We start from the raw sequence: 14917 nt of genomic DNA, 5'->3' as shown, positions 1-14917 counted from the left end.
CACACAACATACCTCATTTGCCTCCCTTTGTAATTTTTCCATGTTGACGACCACCTCCCCATCCTCCTCCGTCCCCATACTGTTAGGCGTTCCTGGATTTCCTGGCTTCTCACCATTAGTTAAAAAAATTGCATACTCTCTGAACTGTTGAAAACATAAGTAAACCGTGTACACAGTGGTGCTAGCTTATCCTTCAGACTATGTGGTGATATTCTTCACCTATATTTTAATTCCCATACCCTGTTTGTTTCACAAAATATTCTATAAACTATATTTTCCTATGGTGTAATGGTAATCCGTATCAAAAATCAATATCCCAGATCAACTTCCAATAATTTTAGGTTTTTACAAGTTTTTTTCAAAAGATTTTTTCTAAATAAGCTTGAACTCATAGATGAATGTTTTATTGTTTTACTAGGTTATTAACTTAAGTTAATTAATTCAAATTTGAAAGTCTTTTTAGGAAAGGAAAGAAAATAGTTGAGCCTCCTATGATGAGCAGGTCGGAGAAATAATGAGCAATACACTGTAGACAATTCTGTATGGATGTTCAGGGTGTTGTGTTCAGTTGTCATAAAACATATAACGTGGTAAAACATGTGGACAAATAAATTTTTATGAAACTCGCAACATAAATTTGAAAAATGTTTAAGTGCATTTTCTGTTAAGAAAAAAAAAATGAAAAATAGTAACGAAACATAATCACACTCTACATTGATCACACAATTAAAATATTAATGTTTCAATAAGGGAGAAGGAAATTAGACCAGAATCACCATTCCAATTTTTTAAGCAGTTCAGATTTTATGCATTTCTTCAGCATAGCTGTTACAATCATCCATCATGCAACTTTCAAAATGACAAAATGGAGCCAAGTTCTAGCCAGTAGCCACATTTAAATAATATCTCTAAAATAGCTACACACAATGTCAAAACCCAGCCTCTAAACAGTTACATTTGGACCAGCCTCTAAACAGTTACATTTGGACAACTCTTTTAACAATATTTCATTTTGTTTGTCTCTTTTGAAAGAAACCTGTACTAGAACATGGCTTACAATAATTACATTTCACTGAAAACAGTTAGAAGATAGAGGTTACAACTTACATGCAAGTTAAATCGACATGGCTAAATTTAAAATTCTTTGTTTGATAATAATTATCACAGTTATCAACTTCATATAGATTTAATTGACTTTAAATAAAGAGTTGTTGAACCGTTGTATCATGAAAACTTTTAAACATACTAATGCTTTCATGATCAAGAGATCAACAAAATGAAAAAAATTGGGAGCAACATCTAAGTAGCAATAGTAACTAGCAGAAGCTCGTAAATCTTCCTTTAAATGTAGTACCTAACAAGAGTGGTTCCTTAAACAAGAGACCCATGGGCCTTTACGGTCATCTGACTATTAGTACAATACAACAGTCGTTTAAAGATTTTTGCCTATTTGACCTCTGTGACCTTGATTGAAGGTCAAGGTAATTCATTTGAACAAACTTGGTAGCCCTTCATCCCAGCATGCTACATGCTCAATATCAGTACCCTGGGCCTTCTGGTCCTTGAGAAGAAGTCATTTAAAGATTTTAGTCTATTTGCCACCCATGACCTTAAATGAAGATCAAGGTCATTCATTTGAATAAACTTGATAGCCCTTCATCCAAGCATGCTGTAGGCCCAATATGAGTATCCTGGGCCTTCTGGTTCTTGAGAAGAAGTCATTTAAATATTTAAGACTATTTGACCCCTGTGACCTTGAATGAAGATCAAGGTCATTCATTGGAACAAACTTGGTAGCCCATCATCCCAGCATGCCACAGGTCTAATATCAGGTCTCTAGGCCTCTTAGTTATTCACGAGAAGTTGTTTAAAGGATTTTAGCCTATTTGACCCCTGTGACCTTGAATGAAGGTCAAGGTGATTTATTTGAACAAAATTGGTAGCCCTTCTTCCCAGCATCCTACAGGCCAAATATCAGTACCCTGGTCATTCTGAGAAGAAGTCGTTTAAAGATTTTAGCCTTTTTGAGCCCTGTGACCTTGAATGAAGGTTAAGGTCATTCATTTGAACAAACTTGGTAGCCCTTCATCCCAGCATGCTACATGCCCAATATCAGTACCCTGGGCCTTCTGGTTCTTCAGAAGAAGTCATTTAAAGATTTTAGCCTATTTGAGCCCCGTGACCTTAAATGAAAATCAAGGTCATTCATTTGAACAAACTTGGTAGCCCTTCATCCAAGCATGTCACCAGCCCAATATCAGTACCCTGGGCCTTCTGGTTCTTGAGAAGAAGTCATTTAAAGATTTTAGCCTATTTGACCCGTGACCTTGAATGAAGGTCAAGGTCATTTATTTGAACAAACTTGGAAGCCCTTCATCCCAGCATCCTACAGGCCAAATATCAGTACCCTGGGCCTTCTGGTTCTTGAGAAGAAGTCATTTAAAGATTTTAGCCTTTTTGACCCCTGTGACCTTGAATGAAGGTCAAGGTCATTCATTTGAACAAACTTGGTAGCCCTCCATCCCAGCAACCTACAGGCCAAATATGAGTACCCTGGGCCTTCCGGTTATTGAGAAGAAGTCGTTTGAATGAAAAGTTTATGCATGTGCACGGCCCACGGCGGACGGCGCACGGCGCACAGCGGACGGCGCACGACGACGGACGGTGCATGATGACAATAGGTCATCCTGACCCTTCGGGTCAGATGACCTAAAAACCTTATGTTCTAGTCAGAAATGATATAATGAGATTGTACATACTTGAGGATTTCCTAACGCTAGGTTGTGAACTTTTGTCCATGCATCATCTCTGTGCTTATTCTTTTCTTTTTCTCTGTACAGAAACATATATCATATTTTACAAGCAAAAAAAAAAATATTTCATGTAAGTACAATGACATCAAGAAAACGAACAGAAACACTAAATTAAATTCACTTTGAAAATAATACATTTTCAATACATAATTTCAATAATCCAAGAATAGAGAAACATATTTTGAAGCAATAATATCTTATTAATGTATGAAGTACTAAACACAAGATTTCTGGAGTCAGACAAGGAAAATAAGAACTTATTTTGTATAAAGAACTAAAAGTTTATTTTCTAACAATGGTCTAGGATAGGAGAGCCATCTGTATCTTACTTTTGTCGCTCAGCTTTGTACTGTTGCGTACAGTCATCAAATAATTTCTGGTTCATTTCCATGAATAGCTTCAGAGCATTGTATATAAGTCCATGTATCGTCCTGCAAAATAACACACATTATGCATACTTATGTTATAACACAAGATTAAGTTCATTATACATTCAATTTTCCATGGTTTATGCCAAAATTATCTTCCTCTTTCTGAGAAGTTTGAATTTTTATTCCAAAGATTTATTTAGAAAATCATTAATTTATTTTATAACTCAAAATTTGTAATCAAATACTTATACTTTAATGGATTTTTGTTTTGTTATGAATGATGGGTTAGTTAGTTTGTGGTTTGATATTTCACTCCGTTAGATGAGCCATCTGATCAGTTAATAGTTTGTTAACCACACCAACCAAACCACTTCTCCAAACCTTTCAGCAACACACCTCAACCGGTAAACTCTGGTTTTAGTTAACAACCTTTATCTCTCTTCTACAAGATGTAGCTTGAATTTCAATAATAAATGTTGAAATCATATGAAAAAATAATTCAATGAAATCTTTACTGACAACATATAGAAATAGAAAAAAAAATGTTCATGCTTAAGAAAAAAGCTTTATGCCAAAGAAAATTACTTCCAACATGCAAAATGATAAATAACCTTTAATAGTTTTTTAAAATACAAGTTATATTCCAGGAAAAAAATGTGCATGCAAAAATATTAACATTTAATAGCAGAATATACAATTATATCTCAGGCTCTAAATTAATAATAACCACCTCATGATTAAATATGTCTGTGTTGACATATACAGAACATGGAGACCTCACAAAATATCAACATTATAGACAATCTAGGATTGGGTAAACATCTACCAGATAGACGAATGTTTGGTCATTGTAGAAGTTCTAGCATGAAGTTTTCTTTCTACATGCTACATACACCACAGACTGAATTCATTCTAGAGTTTTAATTCTTGGATGAAAACTAACACTTATTAATTATGATAAGATAATTCTACAGGCTTTTAGTTTGAAGAAGACAAATATTGCAGCAGAAATCAAGAGAAACATGGTGGAAATCTACAATAGCTACTTTATATTATAAGGCCTGATTTGCTATAGCTTTGCTTGACCAGAAGACTGAACACTTATCTCCTATTGCTGACAAACTTTCCTGGAGAACATCTAAAATGGTTATACTCAATAAAATGATCAAATAATTAGAGATCAATAGGGGAGTGAATGACTGGCGCAATATTGGTGACACAGGGGAAGTCATGATCAGAGCTGTGTCGTCCTGTGGCCTTACTTGTTCCAGTGCTCCTTGCTCCTATACAAAGCTGGGAACATGATAGGCAGGATGGTAGAGGCATTGTCTGTGATCAAACTCAAGATGTACTCATTATTCCAAAAGTACAAAGCTCTCTCTGCCACCTGTAGATCACAACAAAGGGCGCATAACTTCTCACATAAATATCATGATCATTAAAATTGTAAATGAAAGTGACAACACATATTACAGATATTATGATGGAAAGCTAACAAAATGAAAAGTCGCTAGGATAAAAAAGGTAAGAAATTAAGAATATTTAGCAAGCCACAGTATTATTTCAAGAAATCATTAACACAACCATTCACTGTGACCTTGAATACACTACAGACATCAAGAATATATGTTGTATATTGACATATATGAATGTTATTTTCTGAACAATCAGTTAAATGGTTTTTTTCCCCATAAAATCTTATCATCAATCCAAATATATCCTTAATAAAATGTAATGTATTCTTAGTCTGTATCACAAAACTGTTATCACACAAAATCAAAAAGCCAGAAGACATCTGCTAATGTAAAATAAAAATCATATTGTTAAAAAGTAAAACAGCCATGGCATGGCCCCATGGTTTGAATGTTCAGAGCACCACATCGGCTGTCACTCAGGTGCCGGCAGCTTACTTGTTCCAGTGCTGCTTGGTGCGATAAAGGGCAGGAAACATGAGGGGCAGAATGATGATTACATTATCGCAGATCATACTGAGGATATACTCGTTGTTCCAGTAGTACAAGGCTCGTTCTGCTACCTGAAAACAAATCTTTCTAATTAGAAGAGAAGAGCATATCTTACCCTTTTTATTGGTAAAAAAATAAATGGCTTGTGTCTTCCACCATATAAGCTAAAATAATGTTAAACAATAATGTTAAACAACATCTAACATCATTCAAAAGCAATGGACAATTTCAGACATATGGAAAAACTTGTAATAAAACAATGCCATAAATACCACTGTGACCATATCTAACATCCTTATCTCTCTTAGCTAGATAATCTCCCCTAGCTGTTGTGCCAGAGACCCATAACTGAATCATAAAATTATCTCCCCTAGCTGTTGTGTCAGAGAGAAGTATCAGAAACATATCTCCCCTAGCTGTTATGCCGGAGAGAGGTTACAGAAACATATGATTATCTCCCCTAGCTGTTGTGCCAGAGAGAAGCATCAGAAACATATGTTTATCAGCCTTAGCTGTCATGTCAGAGAGAGGTAACAGTTATGTTGAAGAGAGATAACAGAAATGTTATTACTCTTACAACAATTACATATATTGATGTGCAGCACAAACATATGACTGATTTTAGTCAATGATGGCTGATGGATGTAGTAGTGGCCCTGTTGTACATAACATCTGTCTGTGGCTTTGATCCACATTATTCTGTGATGGGTGTAGTAGTGGCCCTGTTTTATGTACATCTGTCTGGTGCTTTGATCCACATAACTCTGGTCTGTTTTAAACAAGAAATGGTATAAACAATTACCATCCATCATGTTAGATTCTGTCTATATCATGGTAAAGATACCTACCTGAAAGTGGGGACTGGACACACATTTGGCTAGCTGTTTGAAAAGTGGGTTCATCACTTTGGTGAACTCTGCAGGTTCTATCACATCTAAAATCTCTTCCAATTCATTCAAAAACATAACCTGGAACATAATTTATACTTTCTTAATATTGAATCAACTTACAACTCAGTTTTGTAATTAACTACTCCAAATAAAGGATGTAAGATTAAACACAGTAAATATACAAATCTCTATGAGGTCAGATATTCATGCTTACCTCTTTTGGGCTATGGACCTTCGGCCAAAACTTCAATAATCCCATTATGACCTGGACAAATACAAAATAATATAATAACAAGAATTTAAGTCAATTATATGGGTTGCCTTTCCTACTTAATCAGTATGAATTTGGTATTTCATTTTGACATAGCACACAAATATCTGACAAAGTAAAACACCAACTTAAATTTTCAAAATCTAAATGTTAAAAGTTTTAGCCTAAAACATACAAATCCTTTGAGTAATACAGTAAACAGATGTTATAATAAAATATCAACCCTAAATTAGGTTACTGAAGCCTTTGTACTTTGTATGAGAAACTTACTTAATGTACAATGACTAACATTTGATTTTCACTCCCTAGACACAGCATTTGTTTGCTCAATTTTTTTAAAATAGACTTTTAAGAGTTACCGAATGGAATGACTTAAGTCTTTATGTTAACACTTTGTCTTAAAGAAATTGGTTCCTGAACTTTCTGCTACTTACTTACCATATGATTAAATGTAACAGAGGGCATATCACTTATCACTTAGTGACTCCTAACATACAAAAACCAGGATTACAAGGACATAGTCATTCAGATCCCCCGCCAATGGAGATATCAAAGCTGAAGTAAGTTTGATTGTGGAGACTTATGTGTATGAAAAAAAAACAGGAAAAAGGAAGTTGAGCTAAAGAAAGATGGAGTATAATTCAAGTAGAGCGGGGCTGCAATTGTTGAATCAGGTATACAGCCTTGACATTCATATTAGACTATATACACAAAGATGGGTGGAGTTTTGCAAAGTAACATTTACCATTTACCATGATATTTTCAGCAATGTTTCAATGGTAACGGAAAAAAGTGCAAAAAATGAAAACCTAAAAATAGCAAAAGGTACTACTAGACCATAAAAAGAATGTGTCTATGAAGTTTCGTGGAAATATCTCTGCTGGTTTTAGAGTTGTGCTCCGGAAACGATTCTTACACAAAAATCTGCCATTTTCAGCAATGTTTCCATGGTTACAGAAAACAGTACAAAAAGTGAAAACCTTAAAATAGCAAAAGGCACTACTAGACCATACACTAATGTGCCTATGGAATTCCATGCATATATCTCAACCAGTTTTCCAGTTATGCTGCGGAAACGAACCTGGTACAAAAATATGATATTTTCAGCAATGTTTCCATGGTTACGGAAAAGGTACAAAAAATGAAAACCTAAAAATAGCAAAAGGCACTACTAGACAATAAGAAAAATGTGTCTATGAAGTTTCATGGAAATATCTCTGCTGGTTTTAGAGTTGTGCCCCGGAGACGATTCTTACACAAAAATCTGCCATTTTCAGCAATGTTTCCATGGTTACAGAAAAAGTACAAAAAGTGTAAACCTTAAAATAGCAAAAGGCACTACTAGACCATAAGGCCAATGTGTCTATGAAGTTTCGTGGAAATATCTCTTCTGGTTTTAGAGTTATGCTCCGGAAACGAACCTGGTACAAAAGTATGATATTTTCAGCAATATTTCCATGGTTACGGAAAAAATGCAAAAAATGAAAACCTAAAAATAGCAAAAGGCACTACTAGACCATAAGACCAATGTGTGTATGAAGTTTCATGGAAATATCTCTACTGGTTTTAGAGTTATGCTCCGGAAACCATTCGTACGGACGGACGGACAGACGGACGGACGGACGGACGGACGGACGGATGGACGGACGGACGGAACCCACTTGTATATCCCCCGCCAACTTCGTTGAGCGGGGGATAAAAACAGACACTAAAGTGTATTAGATCACTGATCATTTAGTGACTCCTAACATACAAAAACCAGGATTAAAACAGACACTAAGGTGTATTAGAGTAGTAATAGAGCACTCACAGGTTCTGTTAGGCTGGGGTCCTTTTCAAGGAACTGTACCACACAGTAGGCCAGCTGTGGGTGGTACACGCTCAAAGACTTCACCTTGTGGAGGGGTAACAACACCTTTAGTAGGAACACTTTGTGCTCTTCTTTTAGTGGTAATGCAAAACCATTTATAATACTGGAAAAAAAAGAAATGAAATCCATTCAATTAATGACAGGAAATAAATTCAAATAGATAAAATTATTCCGGGTAAAAAAACAACAGAAATAAAATACTTGAGCAGCTTTCCCAGGGTCCATGTTAAAATCCAACTTTATAATTTGTTAGTCTTTTTCATAGTAAATATTGAGAGATCATTACATGGATGATAATTGATGTTCTCTTGAATACCATTCATCTTTTAAAACTTTAATATCATTCATCTTTTAAAACTTGAATATAATTTCTATCATTTAAGATCAAATTCATTTAATATTCCTTTCCTTTAATAATTTTAAAATAGATTTGAATCTTACCTTCCCAATATTTCTAATAATTCTGCTATCCCATTATGATGTTCTGTTTCATAAATAAAACTGGAAATGAAAAGCAATCAATTTATTTAGTGAATCAAATACCAACATGGTATTGTAAACTACAAAACAAAGGTTTTTGTATTAAAAAGAAATGAAGAATTTAGAATACACTGTGAAACAGCTAGTGAAAACTATTAACATGATCAGATTTTTCTACCAATACTAGTCCCAATATGTACCTGATCATAAAGCAGTTAACACAACAAACTACCAAACTTGTTCTCCTTACATATTGGTATCAGAAATCAATAAGAGTCCCTACTAAATAATAAACAGGTTGTATACTGGTGTCCTACCTAATACCTCACAATTCATGGTGTTATATAGGTGAACCAATAATAAATCAGGGTAACTCCGCTTATATCTCAAATCAATCTATAATATTCCCATTTCATAGAACTAATATTTCATGGTGTAGCGGGGTACACGACAGCCCATTTATAACCACAGAGCTCATATGTATTCAATTCATAAAACTTTAACTTCCATCAAAATTCTGTATTTTTTAACAATAAAGCAACCGTTAGATGATAATAGATAATTAGGTATGATATAAAGTTACACATGAACAATTAAGAACTTAACAAGGCAGAATCAGATTAAGGCGTACAAACATTGTATAAAGTAATCTGTATACATACTAACCTATAAAATATATTGTTAATTTGTTTCCTGATGTATGCCCGAAGTCCGAGGAATTTGCCATATATTCTGTGTAATATTGTTTTCAAGAAATCTCTTTCCCTAGGGTCTTCACTGTCAAATAATTCTAATTGCTGAAAAGTTAAAGAGAAAGGTCTCTGATGAATGTGCAAATGAAAATTCTGAGCAAAGATACCATATACTACTATAATATATATATGTACATAAAAAATAAAACTCAACGACCTTCCTCTAGTACTTTCGCCATTTCATGATGGCTCTTCGGGAATTAAGGAATGCTACAAAAAAAAATGGCTCTTCAGGAATACATCCATTATATTTTATTAAGAAAGAAAAAACCCAGGAGGGCTGAAATGTTAGCGGACGAAATACTTTTGTCATGAAGGTTTTTGCTTGATAATATACAGGGTCTTAAATGAGTGTTATTTTCATATAATCTTTTATAAACCAAAAGGTTTTTTTTAATTTTTGTGAGCTTTGCAATCAAAAATTATTATACAAACATGGATGAAACAAAATGATGTGTGTGATTGAAAAGCGAGTTTTACTGTACTTAGGTTAACACGAGAAAAGTGAAGTCTGCAACATGTTCTTCAGATAAATTTAATTGTCTTCATTGTGTACTTACTTGTAATACAAATTTTTGATCTATATAACGCTTGGCTGTATTTGGTTGAAAGTCTGGAGACTCCAAAAAGCGTAGAAAAAATTCATAAACCAACTGAAAGAAGAAAGAATATGAGTTATAGTTGTAGAATACATTCAACATATTGAGGCACTTCTATATAAACAATCTGTGATCATACTATACGGATTCAAAGGAATACAGTGTTCCCGGTCATTTTTTCAAATGGGGGTTTTTGTACCCCCATAGCTTGCAAAATGGGAGTACAGTGCCATATTTAAAGGGTACACTATATTTGCATATTTTCCCCATGTGTATTCTTTGATAGAAAATAAAGACAAAGTAACGTAGATTTCGCCAAAGGAAAAAAACAATTAAAAACAGCGTTAGATATATATCTCTTTGTTTGATTTATTTTGAACAATATTGCTGCTTCTTAAATTTGTCTGTAAGTTATTCAATCAGATAAAATATTAACAGACGACGTATGGGACATGTCTGCAGGGCTCGCGCTGTCAGTCGCAAATGGCGAATTTGAAATGCATTTGGCGATTTAAAAACAGCATTGGCGAAAGAAGAATTTTTCATCAACCCAAAGTTTTCCTCCCACTACAGACGTTTCCATACGTTGAAATTCGCCAATTCTAGCCATACACCAGACAATGGGGCACTGGCTTGATAATTAGGTAAACAAAAGAGGTGTGAACACTCCCTGACCACCACCCAGATCCCAGTTCCTGATTAGCTGCCTGGGGCTGTTTCCACCTGGGCTTGGTAGTGTCACACGTGTGTATAACAGCTGAAGTTGATCGGCCGATTGGCCACCATTAGAAAACAATAACCTGGCCTTTCAATACATTTTGTGATTACAGCTAGTGAGCATTACATCAAAAACAAACACAGCTTACAACTGTAAATGATTTACTCACCTTTTTAATGTTAAATAGGCCTAACTGTCCCCCAAGTCACAAAGTTTGCAATCGTAATGGCCGCCATTTTGGATAATTGTAATAATCGGCCCAGATCGGTACAACTTCAGGATTTCATTAAAAATCATGCTTAAAAAATTAGGAAGGGAATTTTTTTCCAGAATTTTTGTGTACAAAAAATAAAATTACATTATGAAAAAAACAGTAAATATAAAGACATTTTAATAAATTACATTTCAAAGAAATTTTCACTTTTTCTCTCTCTCAAATTAGATCTATTTTTCATAATTTCAACTGAGACTGTAACAGGTTTGACACAGTTTTTTTTATAATTTAGTACTTCTGTTGTGATGAAAATTAAGTAAATATTTCCATTCAATTAAGCCCAGTATTTTTTATATATATATTTCAATAAAAGATATAAATGTATTAGGATTGAAATACATGTTTAATTGGCATTGTTTCCCCTTCTTTTAATCAATATAAAAGATATAAAAAATTTGTCTCCGTGAAGAATACCCAGGTAGATCGACACACGACCCGCAAATTTTATTTGGCGAATCCAATTTTTGACCCAGAGCTAGCCCTGTGTCTGCCGTGTTGTGTCAATTTTTTTCATTTAAAAATCATGTTCTCCGTATGCATAAAGTCCATCTTACATTGCAATTAATTTATAAATTCTTTTTGAAAAGCAATTTTCAAAATATTTTGTATAGATCTACAGATTTGTCACCCTACCAGTCCGTGAATGTGCCGATTCTAAAAGGCATGACTTAGATAAAACATGTCTCTGGTAAAATGTATCGCTGTCTTATAGCCGATTTCTGTCACAAACAATTTTCTTGTTCAAAGAACCATGTGGATTTGAAGTTCGTTTTCATACTCTATGATAATGCTGGACATACACAACTCTAGTTGTTATCGCACGATTAAAATTTGCATCGTAAATTGCTTCCCGTAACACATGTATTTTGAGCGATGTAAGGATCAGTTTCGAGACTACCGATGGTCATGGGTATGGTCTCGGATTTTATCATAGGACAACACAGATAAGTAGTTAACACATCTGCCGCATGGTGCGCTGCAGTTAATGTTTACTAAAAGGATTACTTCCGATATCGTAAAATACGTTATGACACACTTACAATTTCTTCAATCAAAATCAGAGATAATAGAAACAATTATCACCAAATAATGGAAAATATTTAAGCGTGCATGCACGTACAGGTTGTCAAATATACGCGTGCAATAAAACAGATTGTACGTGATTCACGAAGACCACCTCTTTAATCAGAACATTTTTAGGAGGAAGTGGGAGGGAGGGGAGGAGTTTTGTTCAAAATGGCCAATTCCAATACAATTTTTCATGTGTGTAAAAAGATAGCTTGGCTATTCTGAAGATCATTTTCATCCCCCCCTCTGGGTGATCTTAATAGAGAAATTTCACCTTTAGATAAAAGGTTCTACAAGAAGGGAAACATGTCCATAAAAAATCCTGATAAATAACAAACTTGACCATGACATCACAATGTCTTACCTGTAGGTGTGGCCATGATGCCTCTAGTGTCGGCTCATCCTCCTCAGGGTCAAACTCAGCCCCGTTAGGATTCGATGATGGGGGTAATGTCCTGAAGAAATTGACTGAAAACTGCAAAAAAGATAGATCTATCAATAATGGTATCGTGTAATAGGCCATAACAACAACTTCCTCAAACCATAGTTGCTTTGTAATACATGGCAATAGTACAAGCCAGCTGTCTACTCCAATAAGATGGAGATGAGCCGTACAGAGGTACTATAAATTCTAATGAAAAACAGGAATTATTTATGTATCTGCCTCTGATATTCCTGAGGAAACCCTTGGCAAATTTGTAAAATAATTCAAAGAGATACCTATGTTGGCTGTATGGAGGTTCTTACCATTACTATGGCTTCTGGGTATATAGCCTCTGTAATGACACCCCTGTTCTGGGTGACAAATTCCACCATCTCGTTTAGGGCTGCCCTCTTCACCTCCTTCCATTTGAGGTCACTTAGAGGATCCTGTACAAAGTCAAATAGCACACAACATTGTCGGATCTTCTGTATGAATAGGTCCTCCCGCTCTGCCGGCGTTGCATCTATAACACATAAAAAGATTTTTTGGGTCATCCAAATTTCAATGTTCAACAACTGACAGATATGTCACCTATATTTAATTCCAGAAGTCAAAAAAGTAGTTTTATTTCAGTAAACATCTAAAAAAATCTCTCTTTTCAGAACAAGTAAATCATGATGTGCCTTTTTACTGTCAGTTAATGAATTTGGTATTGCACTAATCAAGAGAATCACATTCCTTAATAGGCTTTGTTTAACAAAATACATCAATTTATGACAATTCATTAGTTACCACATATAGAACACATGGATAACTAGGAGTCTGAGATCTGGGTCTTATTTATCAAAGAGGTCTTGAAGGAATTGATAATGTAATGCTTGTTGACAGAGTTTCATTTTGCTCCACATCAATAGTTAGGTCATTTAACTAATGTATGGTCTGTCTTCTACACCTATAGCTAGAGGAGTTTAAATGTACATTCAAGGTTGAATGAGTTGAGGAGTGATGAAAGAAGATTGCATTCAGTTGTAAAGATACAGGGTTGATACCTGCCATTGTTATAGGACATTACACAACTTCCTTTATAGTATGAAGTGTTAATTCTGTGATAAACCTATTTATAATATGTAAAGCTATGCAAATATTTGACACCAAGCCTTCGTTTGTGCAGCACAGGTAAAATTCAGTATTCAAATGTTTCCATATATAATTACATAAGTAGGCCAGCAGACTCTGTCACCTGTCATAGAAGCAGCTTATCTAGGAATAAGCTGTCAACATTTGGTATCCGTCTGATGTTTGACATGTCAGCCTAGCCTTGTATACATGTTTAACATTAATATACTCGTATAAATACAAAGGTGTATACTTACAGTTTGTAGAATATAGGAAGAGACTAATTTTCCATTGGTGACATTTGATGTACAAATGTCGTTTAAATTAAGCTATGCTAAAAGAATACCAGACCTTTCAGATTCCATCCCCAGCAAGTTTTTATATTGTTTAGAAAGGTGTGTATTAGATAAAGGGATCTGAATTCATTGTGTGGAAATTTCTACAAATAACATCTTAGGCAGACATAATGAATTCCTTATATATGTCACCTGTTTGCTGGGATAACACAAACCTTTCCTATCTATACTCTATATTCATTGGTACATATAACCTGGCATGGTGTAATTACTACAGTTCCATTAGCATTAATTCCAAGAGTATTAAAATTAAATACCACTTAATCGTAATGCTACTTGAAATATCAACAGGTGTAAGCTTAAGGTGTTTAGGTGTTGAAGCAATGACATTGGTTGGAATAGCCTGTGACATGTCTTTATCACACTGACCAACAGTGTCAGGTAGTCTGTGCTATATATGGTACGTTTATGGTCTAATGACCCTCGTCTAATGGTTAATGTAACATGAATAATTGATCACCACTTGTACCATAATGACTAGTTTCTAACCTTGTGATGCATAATTATATGGTTTCTATCATAACACTGATTTTAAGGCTCTGTCACATATATAGTGTTATTATAGTGTATAATCAGGGTTTGAACGTGGTTTTCCATAAATGAGGTCCTCCTCAGATAAAATGAGGTCGGACCGCCCCCTAATGTAACTGGAATGGAGTTCCAAAAAAAAAAGGTGTACATTTTGTACTTTTGATTTTCAATGCTTAGAAATGATATAATATATTGGACGACGTAAACACAAACCCTGTTAAAAAGGTCACAAGTCATATGTACACAGTGACACTTTGATGGCATTATCTGAGGGTTCTGTCACATATACAGGCTTTGATGGCACTGTCTGAGGGTTCTGTCACATATACAGGCTTTGATGGCACTGTCTGAGAGTTCTGTCACATATACAGGCTTTGATAGCACTGTCTGAGAGTTCTGTCACATATACAGGCTTTGATG

The 14917-nt window shown here is 34.7% G+C and overlaps 1 protein-coding gene across 14 annotated transcripts in view; it reads right to left on the bottom strand.

Annotated features, from left to right (window-relative positions):
- LOC138319177 (serine/threonine-protein phosphatase 2A 56 kDa regulatory subunit delta isoform-like) overlaps window positions 1-14917 on the bottom strand; it is a 40933-nt gene that overhangs the window by 14020 nt on the left and 11996 nt on the right. For 7 of the 14 annotated variants that reach the window (XM_069262128.1, XM_069262130.1, XM_069262131.1 and 4 more), the window contains exons 4-15: window positions 12818-13017; window positions 12435-12545; window positions 9972-10064; window positions 9326-9456; window positions 8621-8680; window positions 8120-8282; window positions 6253-6303; window positions 5997-6116; window positions 4447-4571; window positions 3143-3244; window positions 2760-2832; window positions 13-144 (exon numbers count right to left, since the gene is read on the bottom strand). In XM_069262128.1, coding sequence (XP_069118229.1) covers window positions 13-144; window positions 2760-2832; window positions 3143-3244; window positions 4447-4571; window positions 5997-6116; window positions 6253-6303; window positions 8120-8282; window positions 8621-8680; window positions 9326-9456; window positions 9972-10064; window positions 12435-12545; window positions 12818-13017 — 1361 coding nt within the window. Of the gene's footprint in view, window positions 1-12; window positions 145-2759; window positions 2833-3142; window positions 3245-4446; window positions 4572-5094; window positions 5220-5996; window positions 6117-6252; window positions 6304-8119; window positions 8283-8620; window positions 8681-9325; window positions 9457-9971; window positions 10065-12434; window positions 12546-12817; window positions 13018-14917 lie in introns of all 14 variants that reach the window. The other 7 variants (XM_069262135.1, XM_069262139.1, XM_069262140.1 and 4 more) reach the window with 2 other exon arrangements.

This window comes from Argopecten irradians, chromosome 3, assembly GCF_041381155.1.
Source record: "Argopecten irradians isolate NY chromosome 3, Ai_NY, whole genome shotgun sequence".
NCBI lineage: Eukaryota > Metazoa > Mollusca > Bivalvia > Pectinida > Pectinidae > Argopecten > Argopecten irradians.
Note: the sequence above shows the minus strand (reverse complement) of the source record. Positions and strands in the feature narration are given on the sequence as shown.